At 43.6% G+C, this 23989-nt stretch overlaps 1 protein-coding gene across 6 annotated transcripts in view; it reads left to right on the top strand.

Moving 5' to 3' along the window:
* SHANK3 (SH3 and multiple ankyrin repeat domains 3) overlaps positions 1-23989 on the top strand; it is a 284352-nt gene that overhangs the window by 242748 nt on the left and 17615 nt on the right. For 4 of the 6 annotated variants that reach the window (XM_083183197.1, XM_083183195.1, XM_083183198.1 and 1 more), the window contains exons 19-22: positions 13259-13339; positions 17241-17374; positions 17558-17666; positions 21269-23498. In XM_083183197.1, the coding sequence (XP_083039323.1) occupies positions 13259-13339; positions 17241-17374; positions 17558-17666; positions 21269-23498 (2554 nt within the window). The remainder of the gene's footprint in view (positions 1-13258; positions 13340-17240; positions 17375-17557; positions 17667-21268; positions 23499-23989) is intronic. The other 2 variants (XM_083183196.1, XM_083183200.1) reach the window with 1 other exon arrangement.

Raw genomic sequence — 23989 nt, 5'->3', positions numbered from 1 at the left:
TCTCCCTGGGGTGCCTCAGGACACTTGCAGGGGTGCCTTGGATTGGTGGCCAAGGACCAATTCAAATTATTTATGGTCAATGTAAAAGGCAAAAACATTGCTGGCGGGCTACTAATAATAAAATATGTGGACAAACTGAAGCTAATCCTGTCCATCATCCATAATTAAACCTTTGTATGACATATAAAACAATGTATTTCATTTTTTTTTTAAATTTCTAAATAACAAACTTTTGGCCTAGGGGTGCCTTGAAGAAACGCTGATGCTTTAGGGTGCCGAGATTTGAAAAAGTTTGGGAACCACTGGATTAGGGTACCGCATCTCTGCATTGTGTACTGCTATACTGATTAGGGTACCACATTTCTACATTGTGTACTGCTATACTGATTAGGGTACCACATTTCTACATTGTGTTCTGCTATACTGATTAGGGTACCACATCTCTGCATTGTGTACTGCTATACTGATTATTGTAACATGTTTCTGCATTGTGTACTGCTATACTGATTAGGGTACCACATCTTTGCATTGTGTACTGCTATACTGATTAGGGTACCACATCTTTGCATTGTGTACTGCTATACTGATTAGGGTACCACGTTCCTGCATTGTGGGCACTGTTCACTTGTAACACATTATTTGCAATGTTGTTAATGTATTTTGTATTAACTACAACATTATATACAAATCTAAAGGTATTCAAATAACAACATTAATCTCCCTACTAACCTGTTGACATATAGCTGGTGATCTAACATCATTTCCAAACTTGAAGCATTTTTCAAGTCAACTGCTCCATGTCATATCACACTTTTCCCATATATTTTTGGTATGTGTGTGTGTGTGTGTATATCTTGTCCAAATGAAGAAGACTTTATTTACATATCTTCTGTCCTACTTTCAAATCTGTATTTTACATTGATTTTTTAGAGATGTCAATGTTTGGGTGAAAATTCGCATTGTAGGAAATCACAGTGGATTACTGCAATGCCCTCTACCTTGGTCTCCCAGCAAAAGAACTGCACCGCTTCCAGCTGTTACGAAACACAGCTGCCAGGCTGTTAACCAACCAGCCCCGTTCTAGCCACATAACTCCCATTCTCTACTCCCTTCACTGGCTGCCCATAAAATGCTGAATAATTTTCAAGATCAACTTACTGAGTTTCAAAGCGCTACATGACCAAAGCCCAAGGTACCTAGGGCGAGATTCTCTATCACAGAAATGCGGTAAAAACCCCGTTATTGGGGTTTTTACCGCATTTCTGTATTCTCTAACCCCCCTTCGCAGTGTCAGCGCTGCGGAGGGAATCGCCAGAAAAAGCTGGCGATCCCCTGCAGAAGCCTATGGGCTTCTTACCGCAGCGCTGTGTGAGGGATCCCTCCCAGCATGCCCCGCGGCCGGAGCGTCGGTCTGCGCAGACGGATTACCGGGTCATAGACCCGGAAGTCCAGCAACGGCGCCGCATCGCAAGGGACAGCTCTTACCGCAAGAGCTGTCCCTTGCGTTAATGACCGCATATTTTAGAGAATATGCGGTCATTAGAAATGCGTATGCCGGCGATACTGGGCTGCGGATTTTAGAGAATCCCGCCCCTAATCTGAAGATGAAGGACTTTTAGCAGTAACTAGGATCTCCTGTAATTCATCTGGGGGTCAAGCATTTTAGCCATGCGGCTCTAACATTATGGAACTCACTTCCCTGCACAGTTCGAGAGGCCCCCATTCTAGAATCCTTCAAAAACACTCTCAAGACTTTCCTGTTTACCCAAGCATTTCCTTCATTCCCTTAAGTATTGTGTTTAAAAAGCTTTTCTGTACTTCATTGTTTCTGTATTGTATTACATTCATTCTATCTGTTAAGCGCCTTGAGTCCTATTAGAGAAAGAGCGCTATATAAATAAAATTATTATTGTTACTGCTGACATGTTAACAGAAAAGCAGAATTGCATACAATTCTTACTGACATTAGAATACTTTATCTTGGCTTTTGTGATCTGTAATCTTACTGTAATGTTATACAAAAAGAGGCTAGGATAGCAATAATTCTACATTCATTCTGAATGTCATCCACTGCTTTAATTAATTCCTACAGTTAGCTGCAATTATCACAAGTGTGTTTCTTTTCATTTGTAAAGAGCAGATGAAGCTTCCTAATCTCGTACACCTATCAAAACCGTTGTGTTTATACTTTCTGATGATGAAACATTCTGCGGCACTTTATCTTAATATTCTTGGCTTAAGTTATGTGTTGCCTATGATTCCCAGTTCTTGCTTAGCATCTGCAGTACAGCAGGTGTATACAAAGATAAACTAGCAGAGATGTCCATTCTCTTTTGTACTGGCATTGTACAGACTACAAACCTGAAATGATTTGTCAAAGATCAGATTTAAGAATGTTGAAAATGTGTCCTATGATGATCATACTGGATTTTATACAGTAGATAGACACTGGGGCAGATGTATCAAGCTTCAAAAAGAGATAAAGTGAAGTGTGATAAACAACCAGCCAATCAGCTCCTACCTGTCATTTTTAAAGCCCAGACTGAAACATGACTGTTACATACCCTCCAACATTTGAGGGGCAGAAATCGGTACACACTTAGGAAGGGGCGTGGTCACGGGCAAAGTGGGCGTGGCCACGTACAAAGTGGGCGTGGTCACGCCCCCTTTCCGAATGTGGCATGGGCAGTTTTTTTCCCCACATTATTCTTGTGGCCCGAGACAGTGTGAAATAACATAGTGGCCCTGGGGGGGGGGGGGGCATATGGCAGTGACCCTGCCCCCTGGCTGAGCACCTGATGAAGCTGGCATATTAAATCAATATATTTAATATACTTATTTTTTAAATAATATATTAAATATACTGATTTAATTTGCCAGCAGCCCACTTATAAAACTAATCCACCAGTCAGACACAGTCACAATGTCCAGGCTATACCCCCACCCCCACCACGCTCACTGGAATGTGATTTTGTGACAGTGACTCACGGAGAGGATGATCTCTCTCAGGAGGTGTTGGTGCACTGCAGCTTGAACATGTTAGGCAGCTGGGCTGAGCTCCGGGTCACCAGGGTCAGACTCCTCAGATCCCCCCTCATGTGTGCCCCGGCTGGCGGCCGCCGTGCACCTGCCAGTCTGCCTCTGCCTCACATGATCTTTCGCGCCGACAGTGAGGCAGGGCAGTACAGTTGTCTCTCCGTCCCCTGAGCGCACAGACTGTGCGCAGGGTACGGCGCTGGTGCGGCAGTGACGTCATGACGTCATGCAATGCCCGCCGGCGCCGCAAGGGACACTTAGGAACGGGAGGGGAGAGCCAGGCACCGCAAAGAGCAGAAGACACTTGAAAAAAACGCACAGAACATTTGGGAATGGGAGGGGAGAGCCGGGCACCCCACAAAGCAGAGGACACTTGAAAAAAAACGGTACATTCGGTACAAAATGATTTTGCCAGTACAGACTGTTAAAAAAACGGTACTGTACCGGCAAAATCGGTACAGTTGGAGGGTATGCTGTTAGGAGCCAATTGGCTGGTTATCAATCTCCACTTTTTCACTTTTTGAAGCCTGATACATGTGGTCCACTGTATTTATCATTGTTCAGTGCTACAGTTTAAATGTTACATATTTCATTTCACCAACAACTATCTTAAAGTATTCTGATGTATCTATAATAGCTGATAACCTTACTAAAAACAATATAGCATTAGTTTGACAGCTCATAGTTCAAATTATCCGTCTTCAGACCCATTACTCATTTATCCCACAGATTATGAGATTATTGTAATTTTAGTGTCGGACATGTCTGAAACAATGCATAAATATAAGATAAATGTGGGTGCCCAATTCTATGCAAATGTACCATGTTCTGCTGACTTCTGCCCTTGGGCCTTGTCTATAGTGTTTCTGTAAATACTACTACTAATAATAATAATTATTATTATTATTATTAATAAATAACATATGTGGTAAGATGTGCTCATAATACATCCTTCTCTGCAGGTCCTTTTACTGAACATTGATAAATGTTGCTATCGGACACTTGACCTGCTGTGTGCCCACTGGATGAGCGCAATGGCTGCCATGAGGTTAACGTTAACCATTCATTCAGCAATATTGTAGAACTAGAAATACTAGCAAGGTCTGACAGCTGTTAGCAATTGAGCATCAAAGTGCCATGCGCATTTCCCACATGTACAAGTCTGCAGGAGCATGCATGCATGTATTGTAACTGCACAATGCTTACTGTCATATTCATAACACACAGCCTGCCCCAGTAAAGATGTCTTTACTCAATGACACAGATAATAAAGCATGCATGTCAAAGGTATCACAAGCAGTCCCTGTATCCCCTTTATCTTTGTGAATTGGCTACTATATTGATTTGTCTTTTGATACCATTTGACAGTTGGAAGTACCTTCAATGTCTTCTTCACTCTCCTTATTGTGCAGAGAACTACTGGCAATATTACAAGCATCACTATAAATAACGCCACCTGTTCTATACACAACCTTCTCTGTCCCAAGCTTCTCCTACTGAGAAACCATGATTGGCACATGTGATCACTGTGCATGAGCTGATCAGAAGAGGCATCAGTTCTGCTCTTTTCATGGAAGGGTAGCAGGGAGGCTAGAGTGTTATAACAGGGCTTCAAAATAACGGGGTGATTCAGGTCGGTTTGCAAAAGCAAACTTCTTTAATGGACAAAACCATGTGAACTGCAGGTGGCAGATGTAACGTGCAGAGAGAGTTACATTTGGGTGAGTTATTTTGTTTCTGTGCAAATTAAATACTAAATGCTTTATTTTTACACTGCAATATAGATTTCAGTTTGAACACACCCCATCCAAGTCTAACTCCCTCTGCACATTTGACATCGGCTCTCCCTGCACTGCATATGGTTTTGTCCATTAATGAAGGAGTTAACTCTTGCAAACCAACCTGAATGTGTGTCTGTTCTGCAGCACTGAATTACTTTCATTATAAATGAATCATGAGAAGACAGTTTGGTTTAAACTCAAACTCCTGTTAGCAAAGAAGGTATCTGTCAGTGGGAGGGCTTTCAGTAGTAGCAATGCACACCATCAGTACTTGTTTATCGCTCCCAGCTGCCTTAGCAGGGCTAGCAACAGGTGCACTCATATCTTTGTGTATTTTTATTACATCAGGGTTGCCGACTTTTCAGCTGCCCTCTCCGGGAGAGGACAGCCAGCTGCAGCAAGTAGGGGGCGGGGCCCGTGGGTATAGCACAAAAGGGGGCGGAGTCGTGGGTTGGACTAACCAAATGAAATTGTAAGCGGTACTCACCGCTGCCGCTCCATCCACTCATGCTTTCGCTCCCGCTCTCCGTGCTGCCAGGCCAACAGAGCCCTGCAGTGGCTGCCATGCACCGCTCCCACCGCTGCCGCACATGCTCTACACACGATGCTGACAGCCTCCGCGGTAGCCGTCAAACAGGAAAGCGACACCATGACGCAAGGTATGTCATGACGTCGCGCTGGCAACTAGCACGCGCGCCCCCCCCCCCCCCCCCCCCCCCGGCACTTTGGGACTTGCGCATGCGCAGTCCAATTTTTCAGCATGAAGGCTGAAAAACCGGGAGGATGGCGGGGCTTTCCGGGGGACAGGGAGAAAGGTTCAAAACACGGGAGACTCCCACTAAAAGCGGGAGGGTAGGCAACTATGTATTACATTTCATATAGAATGTTTATTTATTAATACAACACCCCCCCCCCCCCAGTTAATTAATATTATGCAATGTACTAAATACCTGCTGCACAACTACTGAGCACAGTGGACTATAATAGTATTTGTGCTTTTATATTTCATTTACATTGCATAGGGAATATTTAATTATGTGTGTGGGGGGTTATAAATAATAACTGTCTGTTCATAAATCGCTATCATTATCCAGGCTCCAGGTTCTAGTCCACACTGCCTGTGTTTCTCGTGCAGTCCTACTATGTCTAAGTGTATAGACACCATCGCCACAGCAGGAATAGAAGAGGGTAAGGAATATAGGAGGGCGCAGCATTGTGCGTCATGCAGTTCGGTGCATCACGTGATGTCACTAAACTCATTAGTATGGGTAGCCGGACAGGTGACCATGCTCTGGGGGGATTACTAGAGGGAAGTCTGAGTAAGTTCCCTTCCAGGAATCCAGGCGGGTGGGTGGGCGGCCAGCACCTTTATAAACCATTGCCTTTCGCCCACCCTGCTGCTTGTCTTTTTTGCAGTCTTCTAGTCAGAACTGGATTAATAACAGGATTTTTAGAAGGGGGTTTCCAAATGTAATCCAAAATCTCCCACTCTGCAGGGCATTGGAGTAGGTACGCCAGTCTGGGGGAGCAGTAACAGCCCTGAAAATTGGTCTTTTTATACACTGGATACTGTATGGAATACCATATTGATATTTAACTGTACAGATGGTCTATAGCAGTGGTAGCCAACTCCAGTCCTCGAGAGCTACCAACAGTTCACATTTTCCAGACAACCTAGCTTCTGCAAAGGTGCACTCATTAATCACTGACACATTTTAAAAGATCCACAGGTGGAGCTAATTACTTCACTTGTGAATCTGTGAGGAGATCTGGAAAACATTAACTGTTGGTAGCTCTCGAGGACTGGAGTTGGCTACCCCATGTCTATAGTATAGACTCTTTCAAACATTTAAATAAGATAAGTGGTCAGGAAAAGGTTAAACATATACATAAATATACAAACATAATAGAAACAGTACTGAACTTTCTAAGCTCACAATCTCCCACTTCATGGTAAGGCTCCTTTCTCTTCCTCCTGGCAGCTACTCTCTTGCCATTACGATATTTGGGGGCTCAGATCCTCACATACAATAAACGTGGTAGAAGAAACTAGGAACACTGGATATGTGCAGCAGCTCTGTCCCCCTTACATTGCATGATGTGGTGGCAGCTCTATTGATCATATTATATACAGGCTATTGTTGTCACAATGTAAGGCACTTGCCAAGAGGGGGGGGGGGGTGTCTGGGTTGTGTCCCTTCTTGGTTATCTAATGCCCATCGCTCTGGATCAGAGACTTTGGGTGAAATTTAATAGGGTGAGAGAATCAGAAAGTAGAAAGTGAGATATTTGGTGAGAAATCTCCAGTTTTTTAAAGCGGCAATCATTTACACTGCAAAACCAGTTTGACTTTGCAGTGTAAATGATTGCCACCTAAAAAAAATTGAGATTTCTTACCAAATCTCTCACTTTGTACTTTCTGATTCTCTCACCCTTTACATTTCACCCTATATTTATTTGAATTAGCCTCAGTCTTGTTATTTGAGAAGTATTTAAGTATTGCTTTGCTGTGATTATTACTCTTTGTGCCTGTTTCAGTAAGGCCCACTAAGCAATGGTTGTTCGCTGCTTAGCAAGCCCTCTAATGCCACCTGCCATCTGGTTGAATATCTGCACAATCCCAGCGCCGCTGCCAAGTCCCCTCGGTAACATGTGAGGGAATGTACGCAAACACATGCCCACACGTGCAGCCGAAAGGAAATAGAGATCATTTGATGGTCTCCGACCATATCGCTCGTAGCACCATGCCTGCTACGAGCGACCATGCACAGTCCCCAGCTATCGAATATGTACATAAATCATCGGGTTTGTGTACAAATCTCAATCAGGCTCAGTGGTTATCATAAATTCTGACGTCGCATTACCCTATCTGTAGACCATGTTATATATACACAAGATAGCATTGTGTCTTGGTAGTTGTAAATAAAGTCACATTTTCTGTTTAAAATCTAATTAATTATCAAACACTTTGCTCTCCATCATCTCTCTCTCTCTCTCTCTCTCTCTCTCTCTCTCTCTCTCTCTCTCTCTCTCTCTCTCTCTCTCTCTCTCTCTCTATATATATATATATATATATATATATATATATATATGGAGATGATGGATGTAATTAGTGTATCCCCTTTCTACTATTTGCACGTTATAGTCTATTGAAATATCAAACATGCCTAACTGCATTGTTTAAATAATCTCATAGGCATACACAATGGTTGTGCCTTGTGTGCACAGGCACACCACTAATGTCGGGCACCGCTCACGCTAGGCCAGACGTTACACCAATATTCAAAGCTGAGTCATAGCCCTGGCCAGGGCCAGTTGGCCAATTTTGCATAGTACACTGACTCACACAAGCTCCCGCCATCATACCGCCCACAATAAATGATTCCTAATCTCCCACTTCCTGACCACTAGCGCCAATGGAGCTGTGATCATGATGTGAGGGGAGTGTGGTGCTGTGGGTAGATGTGAGGTGTGATGTGCTGTGCTGTGAGGAGAAACAAGTACTATGCTGTAATGAGAGGACAGTGCTTCTGCAGCTACCTTTGTCCCCAGTGCAGCACACAGCAGTGTGTGTTGGGCTGGGAAAGGAGATTGCTGCTGTGGCAGTATCCGCTCTCTCTCCCACTGTCTACAATAGGGAAAGGGGAGGCAGCTGAACCTGGGACCCTCCAGCAAGCTAATATCTGGGTAAACAGTACCTGTCCCCCCTCTCGGCGCCACTACTGGTGGTTGCCAATAAGCCTCACTGTCACTATTCATCCTACTGCCTTTGAGCCAGTCCTGTCAACGCACATCCCTAGATCGACAGTGATTATGTGCACAGTGCATACTGTCTACTTGCCAGTCATCACTAAAATCCCTAATACAGTGGAACAATCCTGGTACAAAGTTGAGTAGTTGCCCAAAGCAACCAAAATTCAGATACTGTGCTGGTTAAATTACAGTTCGAAGCTGATTGGTTGCTTTTGACATCTTCTCCACTTTATCTCTTTGCAAAGCTTGATAACATTTCCCCAAGAGTGCTGTTCTGTATATAAAATATGAATGTGTCTAGTTGCTATACAGGTTTTCAGAGTAAGAGTCTTATCAGTAATAATTTATGGACCCATTGAAAGTAGCATTCAGTAAATAATGGAGATTCGGTAAATGAATATATAACACATTAACTAGATGTCAAAATATACAAACGTTTATTGTTTGTAATGTTTAAAAGAAAAATAGGTACTTGTTTCCTAGCACGGCGCCCATCGCATCGCATACCATAAGGCACACGATGGTATGCGATGCGATGTTAGCCGATGTTATATAATTTTAAATTGTATACCATCGAATTGTATGCCATTATATGGCATATACATTGGTATACGATTTTAAATTGTAAAGGCACACTAATGGGTGTTTTCAATGTTAAATGTGCCCCCTATAAGATAAATAATTGTATAAGCACCGTAATAGGTGCTTACAATGTTAAAAGCACCCCCACGCCACCCGTACTATCAACGCCAACCCGGAGTGTGGCGAGTGCAGAGAGCCTGCGCGGGGCGGCGGTACGCGTCCTCCGACCTTTTCATACCCCCACTATCCACGTCGGCGTGGAGTTGATTTTATATAGTGTGGCGAGCCACTGAGCCCTAAGCAAGGCGAGTGCAGCGAGCCCCGAGAGGGGACGCGGAATACATGTGAAGTAATGCGTCGGGCTCGCATCGCTCGCCACGCTTCGGGCTCGGTGGCTCGCTGCGCTCGCCACACTATATTAAATCAACTCCACACCGACGTGGATAGTGGGGGTATGAAAAGGTCGGAGGACGCATACCGCCGCCCCTCGCGGGCTCGCTGTGCTCGCCACGCTTCAAGTTAACGTCAATACTGGGGGTGGCGTGGGGGTGCATTTAACATTTTAAGCACCCATTAGGGTGCTTATACAATTAAAAACCGTATAGGGCCTTATATAATTTAAAATAGCATTGCATGCCATACGCCCGCATGCGATGCGATGAGATGTCATACAACTTAATATCGTGGGCGCCGTGCTAGGAAACAAGTACCGAAAAATATTGGCGATGTGTCATTTTCAGGGGCTACCCAGAAATATTAAATGCCCACTGTATGTATTAAGGACTGAAACAGATAGTCAAGATATCTGCTGCTTCCACCTATTTGGATTGCAAAAGCAGTCACTATAGGTTGCTATGGCAGTTGCTAAACTGTGAAATTCACCAAGCTCCAGAATGCGAAGCATTTCACTCATACAGTATGTATATATATATATTGCAGGGACAGTGTGCCTGCATGCTATTGATTGGTGATTCATGGGTGATAACTATGTCCTAAAAGCAACATACATCAGCAATCAGGAAATGAAAACCCCCTTGTGAACCATAGCTTCAGGATCTGGGCATTAGAAGGTATACTAATAGGTAATGGACAGGGCTACCTGGGATCCCTACCCCAGGATACTGTCCACTATCACACCATTGGACGGTTGCGTATGTGAAGCAGCACAGTCAGTCGGAAAATATGCATTTTTTTTGGACAACTTTCAGTCAATTAAATCCATTCAGTCTATTCAATCCAAGTGCTGATTTTTCCACTGTCAGAAATGCTTACTGATCTTTTAGTCGACAATTTCTCCATTTTCTACTATTTTCCGCTTTGAATAGGCATGTCCTAGCTGAAAAATCCAGACTTCGTTGGATACCCCCATTGTCTGTGAGCCATCCCAATCCCAGAAAACTTTTACTTGAAATATTTGCTGCTATCGCAATACACTGCTCTACATTCTAGCAATGTACACCTAGTAGCACTGAAATACCCATCAATGTCTGTAAGATGTATCATTTGATCAGATGCAGTGAGTCTGCTCCTCTGCTTGCCGTTTGCACTATGAAAGGTTTTAGAAATGGGGACGGGATAGGGCATCAGGATAGCCTATTTTTAAATCCATTCTTTTCATCACTGGGAATACATGGGTGACTTAGGATATGCAGTCTGAACAGTGTGTATTAAAGAAAGCACTGAGCGTTCTAGCCATATAGTCATACTCAACAGCTGAGCAGGAAATCCTGGCCCCAGTAATCCCATCATCCCATCATGCAGCACCTTCATCTGCTGTCCATTTAGACCAGTGGTCAGGGAATAGGGGCAAATTACACCAAATGGGGTAAAAATTATATTTCTGGAGGTAATGCATATGAATCTATATATATGCATGCCCGGCTGTGCATGTTACAGTACTGTAGTGTACAAGGACCTGACGCAGTGCAGTGCATCAGGTCCTTGTGTATAACACGCTTCCCTGTGTGATGCCCCGGGTCCCGCTTCCAAGTCCATCCACTTCTTCAGTAGAGTTGACTAGTTGCTGCGCCATCTCGGCAGCACGCAATTCTGCCACTGCGGCGCCGAGTTTCTTTGCCTGGTTTATACCTGTAATAATAATAATGATGATGATTACCATGTATAGCTGTGTGGTACAAATCTTGTGTTTGGTACAGTACATGACGCTATATGTGCCTTGGACAGTGGTAGTTGTCAATTACTTGTAGTTGTCTGCTCTTCAATCATTTTTTCTTTTTTTTGCAAGTGACTAACCTTACCGCCTCTCCGATCACCAATGTTAATGACTCATTCATTTAGGATAGGGCAGGAACATAGTCATGTTTTTCTCAAAGCATAATACACATGCGCTGAGATTTCATTTATGTGACATGCACAGAGCAATTTTTTGCTAAGACTTGTGGAAGTAAAATGCATTTCAGGGAATTTTAGGGTACTTATGTAATATCTGGGCTCCCGTTTTTCTTATGAGACTGTGTCCCCTCGCGGGGCTCGCTGCGCTCGCCACGCTTCGGGCACGGTGGCTCGCTGCGCTCGCCACACTATATAAAATCAACTCCATGCGGATTTGGATAGTAGGGGTATGAAAAAATGGGGTGCATTTAACATGGGAGCCCAGATAATACATAAGTACCAATTTTAGTATTATGCTAGCAAGGAACACTTATTACTGGACGTGATGTGTTCGCTTAAAGCAGCAACACTCTCAAATCACTCAGCATTTGAACATTGTTTGATGCATACTATTTCTGTATATGGCGTATTCACAATTTTTATGTTGGCGTGAAATAATTTTTTTTAATATATATATATATTGAATAACCCCAGTGTAATATCTCGGTGTCAGTTTCAAGGTTTTTAAATACTCAAAAATTCTCTAGAATTATAGGCGGCGAGTGTGTGTGTGTAGTATGTATATACACACACACACACACACACACACACACATACATAATCTGCCTTCACTATGTGCAGTTCTTGGCTTGTAACACCACATTACATTGGTACTCCGCAGGATCACAATCATGTTCATCTCTTCTTTATTTCGCTCTCTGTCTCCCTATGCATATATATTCATTTAGCTAATCAAGTCTTTCAGTCTGCTCTGCTTCGTGTCTGTGACCCACAAGTTGATCCATTCTCCTTTATCATAGACTATACCATTTTCTTTTTTAAGCAAACTGCATTTTTAAAATGATCTGATCATAGCTGGAGCAGAGATTTGGCTTGGCTTGGTTCTAGAGCACGTTTTCTGCTTCTCTATGCATAGTGCACTTTCCTCCTAGATAATGCTATCCTCGTGTGTAGCATCACTGATAGAGCTTGCATCTAATTTGCCTATATTTCATTAGCGATCGTTTTTATCTCTCTCACAATTTTTCTGTGTGGTCTCTGGATACTGCATTTACAGTGTCTCTAGACAATGGAGACATTATCACCGCATCTAGGTAGCACTGTCTGCTATAGTATAAGCTCTTTTACTCTCACCGTCTCTTTGTGGCGTAGCCTGCCTCTCTCTCTCCCTCCCTCTGAAGCATGAAGCAAGAGTTACCATGGAAACGCAGCAAGACCCGAGAACTGCATCCCAGAGCACCAAGGATAGAGGGAGGGAGAGAGAGACACGGAGAGGATGACCAAAAAGAAATAGAGATGGAGAAGATAGAGTGAGGATGATGAAACGGAGAGAGAAGTTAGACAGAGAATGGTGGAAGAGAAAATAAGGAGGAGTCACAAAGAGAAAAGAAGTGTGAAGTGTGTGGAAACTAGAAAGCAGCAGGCAGTAGTCAGTTTTGGGAAGATCAGCAGAGCTACTGCAAGGAACGCGGTGATTCTGCATTACAGGAATCTTTTGCTGTAGACTGACATAAGCTATTGCAGAAGTCTTAAGTGGCTGCAGTGCATCCTTCACCCCGTATGGCTGTGCTTCACCCCGTAACAGTGATAGACCTCCAGTATGAAGTCACGGCGAAGGGTTGGAAAGCTGCTGGCAAAGTGCGACCCCTCATCCCGGGAGTATGAGGAGATGGTTGTGGAAAAACGGCGGCTGCTTCCAGACCCTCGCCGCCTGCTGGATAAGACATGTAAGGTCACTTCTTTTTTTCTTCCAGCTCCACCACCTCCAAAGAGAGCACCAAGCACCACACTCACCCTGCGATCCAAGTCCATGACAGCTGAGCTGGAGGAACTGGGTAAGTCTGCGGCAAATGGCGAAGAGTGTTACACATAGCATCTGAGCCAGTTCAACTGCAGGAGTGGCTCGTACCAGAATTACTAATACTGTACTTTCTCATTTAGTTTCTGCTTTTATTATGTATACAGTTGTAGAATTATGTTATGCATGTATGAATGTAATGCGTATACACAGAAATGTTCATTTGTCATGAGAGATATTTTGTGCACTCTTTGTTCATGCACAGGAACCCCCTATAGCTAATGTAACAGACAATCGCCCTTATTCTGGTTCACTCGCAAAGGAAAATTCCTTCTCAAATGGACAAAACCATGTGCACTGCAGGTGGGGCAGATGTAACTTGTGAGTGAATAAGGGCCATTGAACAGACCAGATAGCATTTGGGATGTTTGACAGATCATAGGGGCAAGACCTGCACAGCAGGAGTCAATATCAGAGCACTTTACTACCAGCAATTGTTGCATAAGGATTTCAGGGTGATTTTTACTCAGGATCTGGTAGCATTATTTTGAATTGGAGGAAAAGGAGATGTGGCCCGGCACATCTGACCTGTAACATTATGTAGTAATATAAATCATTGCATGGTGGCAAAGATGTTCTATATACTTCATTGTACACAAACATACACCCATACTCTTATGGCAGAGATTTATCAAGCTTTGGGGGAGAGATGAAGTGGAGACATTGTAAAGTGTAGAAATGGCCTCAAGCTAACAACCAGCTACTGTCATTTATCTAGTACAGTCTTTGAAATTACGGAAGCTGATTGGTTGCTTCTGGAAACTACACCAAGGCTTGGTACATCTCCCTGTGTGACCAAGACCATGTCACTGCCAAATAAATACATGCTAAATAATTCAATAGTTACAGTTTCAGTAGAATCATATGTTATTACCGTGTTTCCCCGATAATTAGACCTACCCCAATAATAAGCCCTACCCCAGATTTGGAACATTTGTCCAAAATAAGCCCTCCCCCGAAAATAAGGCCTATGAATTTTCCCATAGATTTTATTAAAGTTATTAAAATGTAGCCCCACTCAGCCCCGCTCAACTCTCCTGTACCTGTACGATAATACCGCGGCTCCCGTTCCCAGGGATGCATTGCGGTAGGCGCGGTGTGACGTCACGCCGTGCACATCACGCGGCTGCTGAACAGTACAGCCTGTACAGCACACAGCGCCGACAGCACACAGGGGCCATCAATACAGTTCTGGCTGTCTCGGTAAGCTAACAGAGGTTTGGGGCCATCAAGAATGTGGGGGCATGTGGAAAGGTTTGGGGCCATCAAGAATGTGGGAGCATGTGGAAAGGTTTGAGGCCATCAAGAATGTGAGGTTTATTAAAATAAGCCCTCCCCCAAAAATAAGACCTATGGTCTTTTTTGAGAGGAAAAAAAAAATAAGACAGTGTCTTATTATCGGGGAAACACGGTATAACCTAATATGTCACTAATGTCAGGATGTATGGATCATTTAAATAAATGAGGTTGTGTCACTATACTCCTTATCTAGAGAAGGGGGGGGGTAATTTACTGAAATTGTTATACGGGCCGTATTCAATGGGGATGGCGCGTTGGATAAACGGCGAGGATCGCGAGAAAACAAGCGATCCACGCCGTTTAACCCCCGCGCCGGCCACTCTCCCTATTCTATGTTCCAGGGGAATCCTCGCTGTCAGATGACGGTGAGGATTCCCCCAAACAGCGAGGCTCGCGGCTAATGCAAGGAGCCCGCTGCATTTAGCCGTGAGCCTCGCTGTTTTAGTGGATCGAGGGGGAAACAGCGTGTACGGAGGGTCAGCACTGCTCGCTGTCACAACTTGTAAAAATCATTGAATACACCCTACAGTGTGAAGAGATCATTTTTTTTTAACAAAAATCCTGCAGACCATATAGTTTGGTATTCTTATATAGTATAGTCTTGTTTCTATACTCCGTATATGTACATAGTATGTGGCTATATAGAAACCGTATTTTCTTTTACTATTACATTTATTAAGCTTGTGCATTCTTCTATTGTTGTCATTAATTTGAAATATTTTTTTAATTTGCTTTCCTCTCAATCCTACAAGTGCAAGGCATAATGAAAACAATGCTAGTAAAAATATAATTATGATATGGAGAAGACAATGGTGTTAGGAGTCAAGGGCGTAACTATAGCACCGGGGCTGCGGTGCTATAGTTAGCCCCAACCTGCCGATCCGCCGCTTGCCCGCCCGCCCATCCGCCGCCCGCAGCCTTACCTGTCTTCAGTGGTGGACGGTCATTCTTCTGCTAGTGAGACGGACCACAATAAAATGTCCGCCCCATATAACAGACTGTTCTCTGAAACTGTCTGCTGTACGGGGGCGGACATTTTGTGTTGGTCCGTCTCCATAGCAGAAGAATAAAGCCAGCAAGGGAGCTGGGACCAGCAAGACAGGTAAGGCTGGGGATGGGGAAAGGGGGGTTCTGTGGGGGGGGGGGGGTGTTGGGGGGCCGCCCGATTAACGGCGGGGGGTGCCCAATTCATAGTTACGCCACTGTTAGGAGTTATGCCTGGGAATGACAAGTATCTGAATGGGGGATGCCTTTTGTGCTGCTATCTGGGAAATACATCATTTAAGGGTACATTTACTAAGATGGGAGTGCTATTGAAGATGGAATTTTGCCCTTAACAACCAATCAGCTTTTATCTATTATCTTTTAGAAGGTGCTAAATACATTTTTAGAATCTGATTGGTTGCCATGGGCAACATCAATTCTTCAAAAGAACTCCCATTTTAGTAAGGTTTTCTATTATGGCGGAACTCAGTCAGCTAATTCATCCCCTGGGGTTATCCAGTTAACCCAGAGGCCAGGAGTTATCAGAGATTTATTTTTTTACCTGCCCCAGCAGGTTGAAAGAACATCCTAGACAACTAGTGAATTAACAGGTTCCGCAACCCTGTTAACATATGAATCACATGAAGTTAACATTAGCAAGAGGATCAGGTAAAAATGGGAGCTCAATTGAATAGCCACAGGCTACCTCCCTTTTCATCCACAGTAATTGAGTGTGGCTAATTGAATTCCCCCTTAACCCATTGAGCGTTAAGTGAATTTGTCAAAATAGGTGTGAAAATTGCCAAGAAATCCTTTTAACTCATCATAATGACCTGTAATGTTTCCCTTATGTAGGAAATCTAATCTTTTTTTACACAACCTTTTTTTAAACAACATAATAATACAATATTTTGCACATCTCTCACAGATGTTGGCACTCAAAGGGTTAATGATACCTGGGGTGAAATTTAATAGGATCAGAGATTCAGAAAGTGAGAGATTTGGTAAGAAATCTCCAGTTTTTAAATGCGGCAATCATTTACACTGCAAAACCAGTTTGATTTTGAAGGGCAAAGGATTGCCGCTTTAAAATAAACCTGGAGATTTCTTATGAAATCTCTCACTTTCTGACTCTCCCATCCTATTACATTTCACCCTCGGTATCTCAGTGTGCAACTTATATTCAGATATTGCACATTGTGTTATACATTTTAAAGCATAGTTGCCTACCTGACCCTCTCCTTCAGGGAGAAAATGCTCTGCTCCTGGCCTTCCCTGGTAATGTATGATTACCATCACCACCACCACAGGTGCTGGCCATCATACATTACCTGGGAAGGCCAGGAACAGAGCATTTTCTCCCTGAAGGAGAGGGTCAGGTAGGCAACCATGTTTTAAAGGGATTCACGAGTCTCAGCCTAACTTGTCCTATATATATATGTCATATGTTCGATAGAATTATATAATCAGCGCTCAAAGATCTAATAAGAACACAAGAAATGTTTAGTAAGCAAGATCCAAGTATTATGCCATTGGTAGATTTTCCTGAAGTATTCGTTAAAAGGACTGAGGTGTAAATAGTCTCTTCCTTGCAGAACGACTGGATGAGATCTTGGTTGGATCTGATCCCTCCTTGAGACCAGAGATTGCTGAGGCTGACTCCAGAGCTGCTACAGTAAAACAGCGACCAACAAGTAGACGCATCACGCCAGCCGAGATCAGTGTAAGAGTGAGCAACTACCTCCATTAATACTTTCTGTTGCCTATCACTGTGTTACACTATTGTTACTGGCTTTTGTGACAGTAGAGTACAATGTTGTTCTTATTGATCAATCCCTGTACCTATCCTGTGGATAAACTATTTACATTTCCGTTCCTCAATTTCTGTTTGACATGTCTTGTTTTCTTGCAGTCGCTGCTAGAGAGACAGGGTATTTCTCCACATGCAATATCTCATATTTCCGGCCAGAAGCTTCATCATTATCCCCTCCACCATGGGATGTCTCGGACAAAATCTGTGGGTAGGTTATGCGGTACATTGCGAATAAGAGATAATACATTCTTTACAATATTGTAGCTTACTTCCATTACATATATTAAATGTAAACACGCATACTTACCAATACAACATAGTACCCATGTGATTATACAATGTCATATCTTATCTGGAGCCATTTTGTTTTGCTGCTCTGTATAACAGACATTGTTGTGCATATGTGGGACTGTCTTGCCATACAGAGGCTGATTTACAGTTAATCAAACCATGTTGCACAATAGGCCCTCATTGTGGTCTGATCGCTCCCCTGAGCGTTTGCACAGTGGAGCAATGTTTTGGTACCACATTGTACGAGCAGCCATAAAGAATTGATTATTCGCTGGCCACTCGTACACAGCAGTGCGGGTGGGGCGGCCCGTGGACAGGCCCATGGGAACGCCCAGCGTTTCATGGATGTTTTAATTGAAAATGCTTTTAGTTCCCATGGAAATTTGCCCAGCAGGTGCAGGGGGGCGGGCAGTTGACGTCAGCAGATGTCAGTGGGGGGCAGTTGTTTGTGCGGGCACCAGGTGGTGTTTAGATGACCCACAAAGCTGCGAATTTCACAGCATTGCAGGTGAACCAGAATCACCGCAATAGTATATGCCTTTGCATGCTGCACACACATCATCCTTCTTTATTTTTGACTTTTCCACCTGAAATTATTTTAGAAATTCTCACAATACTAGCCAATTCCAACTATTTTCCCAGCAAATTCTGTTTTTTTTTATGAGCATGTGAAGAGGTAGGGGAGATCTTTTTATGAAAGTAAAAATGTCAGGGCAAAGTGCAGGACCTCTGGTAATCCCCTCCCAATGCACTCTGAGGGATATAAATCATATAAATTTGCCAATAATTACATAAGTTTTCACGTGAATTTTCTCTAAATCGTAAAAAAAAATGGGTTAAATAATATGTGACGGATATGGGACACATATAGGTATTGTATTGATGTGGAATGGAGTTTTGAACATGCAGATGGGAGTTGCAAGTGTTACTGTACATCATTTTACAGACACTTTACCCAAAACTACTGTAAAACCTTTCTGGCTATCAGGATTTCACCATTACTCAAAAATTATAAATGTAACCATTTGACATCTTTTAGAAACCTTCAAAACTTTTACTTGTGCCACTGATAGCAATTTGTGATGTTCTGCTACTTTTTGGAGTCCAGGGTGATTTCCCCACTTTTTCATGCACTTTATTTCATTATTAGTTAATACAAGTTATTTATATGGCATTCACATATTCCACAAGGCTTTACAGAGAATATTTGTACATTTACATCAGTCCCTGCCTCAGTAGAGCTTACAATATATATTCCCTAACACATGTACACGCACACACATTAACGTTAGGGTTTAATGATGAATGTTCACTTTTGCAAAGCACATCTAATTAAATTGACCCTGGGATATATTATTCCATGTGCCAATTTTGGGTACTTATGTATTATCTGGGCTCCCATGTTAAATGCACCCCATTTTTTCATACTCCTACTATCCAACTACGCATGGAGTTGAATTTATATAGTGTGGCGAGCGCAGCGAGTCACCGTGCCCGAAGCGTGGCGAGCGGCCACGGTCTCATAAGAAAAACGGGAGCCCAGATATTACATAAGTACCCAATTTTGCACTAAGAGACTTATGGGGATAATCAATCACCGGCGAGCATCTCCCGTCAGGCCCTATTCAATGCTGTCTTCCCCGACAGCATTGAGCAGGGTATCTCGCAGAACGGCCGGGAAGTGACGAGCTGCCGGCTGCAGCTCGCCTCTTCCCGGCCGCAACTCGCGGCCACGCCCCCTTCTCGCTCCCCGGCAGGCGGGACATTGAATCGAGCTGACCGAGAACGGGACTGGGTCACGGCGGTCGAGCAAGCTCAACTGCCGTGACCCTCACATTGAATACCCACCTTATTCTATAATACCATCATGCTACAGTATATATTAACGTGTGGCAGTACCTTATGTCACAATAATTCTGCCTCTTACATTTAATTTATTTTTAGTAACTGTTGTTGTGTCCTCATACATCTATCCTCAATACTCCCTGCTGCGGAAGATGACTGGTATGAGTAAGCTAGCACCTCCATTGTAACTCTACTATCATCTGGCTTCTTCTTTGACAAAATATATGATTTACAGTACAAAGGAGTGTGACTAGGTTGCACCATGGAACTTTGCTGATTAATCTAATATGCAACATTTGTATATTGTGCACAACTGAGTCTGTATATGAAGAAAAATGGATCTTGATAGGAAAAAAGCTTTAGCTGCTACATTGTAGCACTTTGTATGCAGATTCATTGTAGCACTTTGCCTGGTGAAGAGATAAAGTGGAGATAGAGTAAAGTAGGTGATAACACACCAGCCAATCAGTTATGTTTGAAAAATGACAGTTAGGAGTTGATTGGCTGGTGCGTTATCACTTTCCATTTTATCTTCACTATGGGCCTTATTCCAGTTCACTCTTTCTGACAAAATCCTTCTTAGCTGGACAAAACCATGTGCACTGCAGGTGGGGCAGCTGTAACTTGTGCAGAGAGAATTAGATTTGGGTGGGTTTACTTCAAAGTAAGATCTATATTGCAGTGTAAAAATAAAGCAGTCAGTATTTACCCTGCACAGAAACAAAATAACTCACCCAAATCTAATTCACTCTGCACATGTTTCATCTGCCCCCTGCAGTGCACATGGTTTTGTCCATCTAAGAAGGATTTTGTCAGAAAGAGTAAACTAGAATAAGGGCCTATATCTCTTCAGCAGGCTTAATACATCTGCCCCTCAATCACCCACAGATATACAAGTGTCAATTATCAGATCAGACAGTGAAAAGGTTGACACATGAAAAAGGTTGACATGCACTAAGTCGACATGGACAAAAGGTTGACCCAAGCAAAAGGTCAACATGGAAATGGTTGACTCATGAAAAAGTTCACGATTTTTTCACATTTTTTATGTCTATGTCAATATGGACGCCCAGTTAGTGTAACGCATACCCTCGCATGGCTTGCTTCGTTTGCCATGCTTTGAACATCAGAAGTCCATGTGGATCATAAAGTATGAACAAGTTATCTGAATGGAAAAAAAATATGAAAAACTCCTTTAGACCTTTTCATGTGTCAACCATTTACATTTTGACCTATTGTTTGTGTTGATGTTTTGGCAGTTTTGACACAGTGCATGTTGACATTTTGACCACGTCAACCTTTTGTCGACCAATAGTGGTTGACATATTGACTGTCATCCTAGTTACTGTTGATCTAACAACCAGAACTAGCACAGAGCATACTAAACTGCAATATTTTACATAGAATTGAATTGAACAACATGCTTACTCACAGTATAATTCAGTTCCACATTAAACCTCTCGTAAATAAAGGGAGTTTTCCGAACTAGAAAACCACTAAACTGTGAAGACAGCTACAATCAGTTTAGAATAGATATACTTCTTCCTAAAAGTCTTATTAATACATCAAACTATAAGTTAATATGAGTTAGAATTTTAAATATAACAGTTATTATACATAACAATTTTAGAATGAGTATTATCTATGTTGTTTTAATGGTTTGTTTGTCCTTAGGTGAAGATGAGAAACTATCAGATTCATTCCTTGATGGACGTTTTCCACGCAGTACATCCATGCAAGATTCTTTAAGGGAAGGTCCTGGAATTCCACCACCCCCACAGAAAACTGCTCCCCCACCACCATCTCCCTATTACTTTGACACTGGACCACCCCCAGCTTTCTCCCCACCACCTCCTCCAGGTAGAGGTTATGATACTGTGCATTCAAGCTTTAAACCAGGCTTTGAAGCCAGACTTCATGGGCTTCCACACGGAATGGGATCTGCAGAGCTCTTAAGCATGGATCGCGCCCTTCCTCCACCTGATCGCCAAAAGCGTGCTCGTTCCATGATCATCCTTCAAGATACATCTCACCTTCCAGTGGAGCCTACATGTATTCCTCGACCTGGTCCATCACCAACCCCTCCAGAAAAACTGAAAAGAAGAAGTCGCGCTATGGATAACCCTTATGCCAATATGGGCCTGTTTGCACCAATGAAGCCGCAGCGCAAAAAAAGCCCCCTTGTGAAACAGCTTCAAGTGGAAGATGCTCAGGAGCGAGCTGCATTAGCTATGGCTGGGGGCTACTCACGGGATCCATCACCATCTCGACGCAGTCCACGTCAGAGTATGATGGAGTTAGGATCTGCACATCATGACCCACTTGGTAGTCCTTTTGCAACAGCACTGGCTGGAGTAATGAAGGAACGTGAGCGACGGCTAGATGAGAAGCGCAAATCCACAGTCTTCCTCTCTGTCGGAGCATTAGAAGGAACGCCACCTTCCCCAGATCTCCCTTCTTTACAACCTTCACGCTCTGTTGATGAGCGATTGTTAGGGAGTCGTGATGTCCTCCTACCTTCTCCAGGTTCTTCACTTAAATCTCTTATGTATAGCAGTCCTCATTCCACATTTATCCACCCCCTGACTGGTAAGCCCCTTGATCCAAACTCACCTCTTGCACTTGCGCTGGCCGCAAGGGAACGTGCCCTTTCTGCCCAGGCTCCATCTCCCCCTCCTCAAAGGACACCTACCCCAGTAAGGAGCCCAGATTCAGACAGAGCTCCTCCAATGTTTCTGGAAATTCAAACCAAAGAGGGGGAAATGGGAATGGAGTTAGAAGGGTCTGCATCACCAATATATAGCCCTTCAGGGGCATCAGTGAAGGGCCAGTGGGGGGCTCCACTAAGGAGGGATGGAGAGGGTCGTGCAGAGAAAAGCCCTGAGCGACCTGAGAGCAAAGTAGAGGAAAGGAAGCCAATGATTCTAAGCATTGTTGACACCTCTCAGCAGAAGACAGCAGGGCTAATAATGGTGCATGCTACCAGTAATGGGACAGAAGATAAAGAGCAGGAGCCACCAGCTATCCTTGACCAGCAAGAGGCAACACAGCCACATGATACTGAAGAGAAGGCCTTGTCAAGCTCTTCTTCTGACAAGACACTTGGGCAGGGAAGCTCAGAGGAGGAAGTAGAGCCTTTTGGGGCCAATCTGCCACCAGCCATGTTATCCTCAAGTGATGAAGAGACTAGAGAAGAACTAAAGAAAATTGGACTATTGCCTCCTCCTGATGCTTTTGCCAATGGAGTTCTCATCACAAAACCTGGCACCCCCATCAGCCAACTGACTCGGCCTGGTACTTTGGCTGTGCCATCTGCCAAGCAATCTAGTGGTCTACCACCCTCAGGGAAGCCTTCTGATGCCCCAGTTCCCCATCCAGAGTCAGCTACTGACTCAGGTGTGGAAGAAGTGGATACCAGGAGTTCGAGTGACCACCATCTGGAAACCACGAGCACCATCTCTACTGTGTCCAGCATGTCCACTCTATCCTCAGAGAGTGGGGAGCCCACTGACACCTACACCTCGTATGCCGACGGTCAAACTTTTATACTCGAGAAGCCACCAGTGCCTCCAAAGCCCAAACTCAAATCTCAACTGATGAAGGGCACAGTGACCTTCAGGGACCCCCTGCTCAAGCAGTCCTCAGACAGTGAGCTCATTGCCCAGCAGCAACTTGCAGCGGGCCGTCCGCGCTACCTCTTTCAGAGAAGATCTAAGCTATGGGGAGATCCAGTGGAGAGTCGGCCCCTTTCACATGGGGGCCCTGTGGAAATAGAAAAGCCGTCCGTAATTGGGGAAATCAGTTCCAGACTTCAGCTGCTAAACAAGGACACACGGTCACTGGGGGAGGAGCCATCAATTCCGGGACTGGACCCCGGCAAGAAATCTCCAGTGGTTGCAGCTCGGTAAGAAGAGGGCAGTTAAAACCAGATTACTTCATAGTAAGGAATAAAACTATGGGTGGGAAGTGAATTCTAGCAGAGCTGAGTAACTTCAATAGCAAAAGTCAGTTTGAGTTGAACAGGTATACAGTAGTTGAATAAGAAATGCATTATAGTCATTACTAAAGGAAGTTAGAATTATGATTATAATGTGTATGAATTCCATACTAGAAACAGTTTATCAGTTTGTCTATCCATTCCACTGTATCATTGTGCCCAAGAGTAGTTAGTGTATTGCATTCTCTGTCTCTGATATACTATTGCATCTCTTACACACTCCCTCCAAAAGCATATTTCTTCTCCCATCTCACTTTCTTGTGACATGCTTTTATATTGTAGTATATTTCTCATTTTTGTCAGACACTGTTCTTTTACAAACCTGTAACTTCCTCAGAAAAAAATTACCATTTCATTGCCTCTATGTCGAACATACACAACTCTCTCACTACTTACAA

Source organism: Crinia signifera, chromosome 4 (genome assembly GCF_055691185.1).
Source record: "Crinia signifera chromosome 4, ASM5569118v1, whole genome shotgun sequence".
NCBI lineage: Eukaryota > Metazoa > Chordata > Amphibia > Anura > Myobatrachidae > Crinia > Crinia signifera.
The sequence above is the reverse complement of the archived record's forward strand: the minus strand, read 5'-3'. Positions and strand labels throughout refer to the sequence as shown.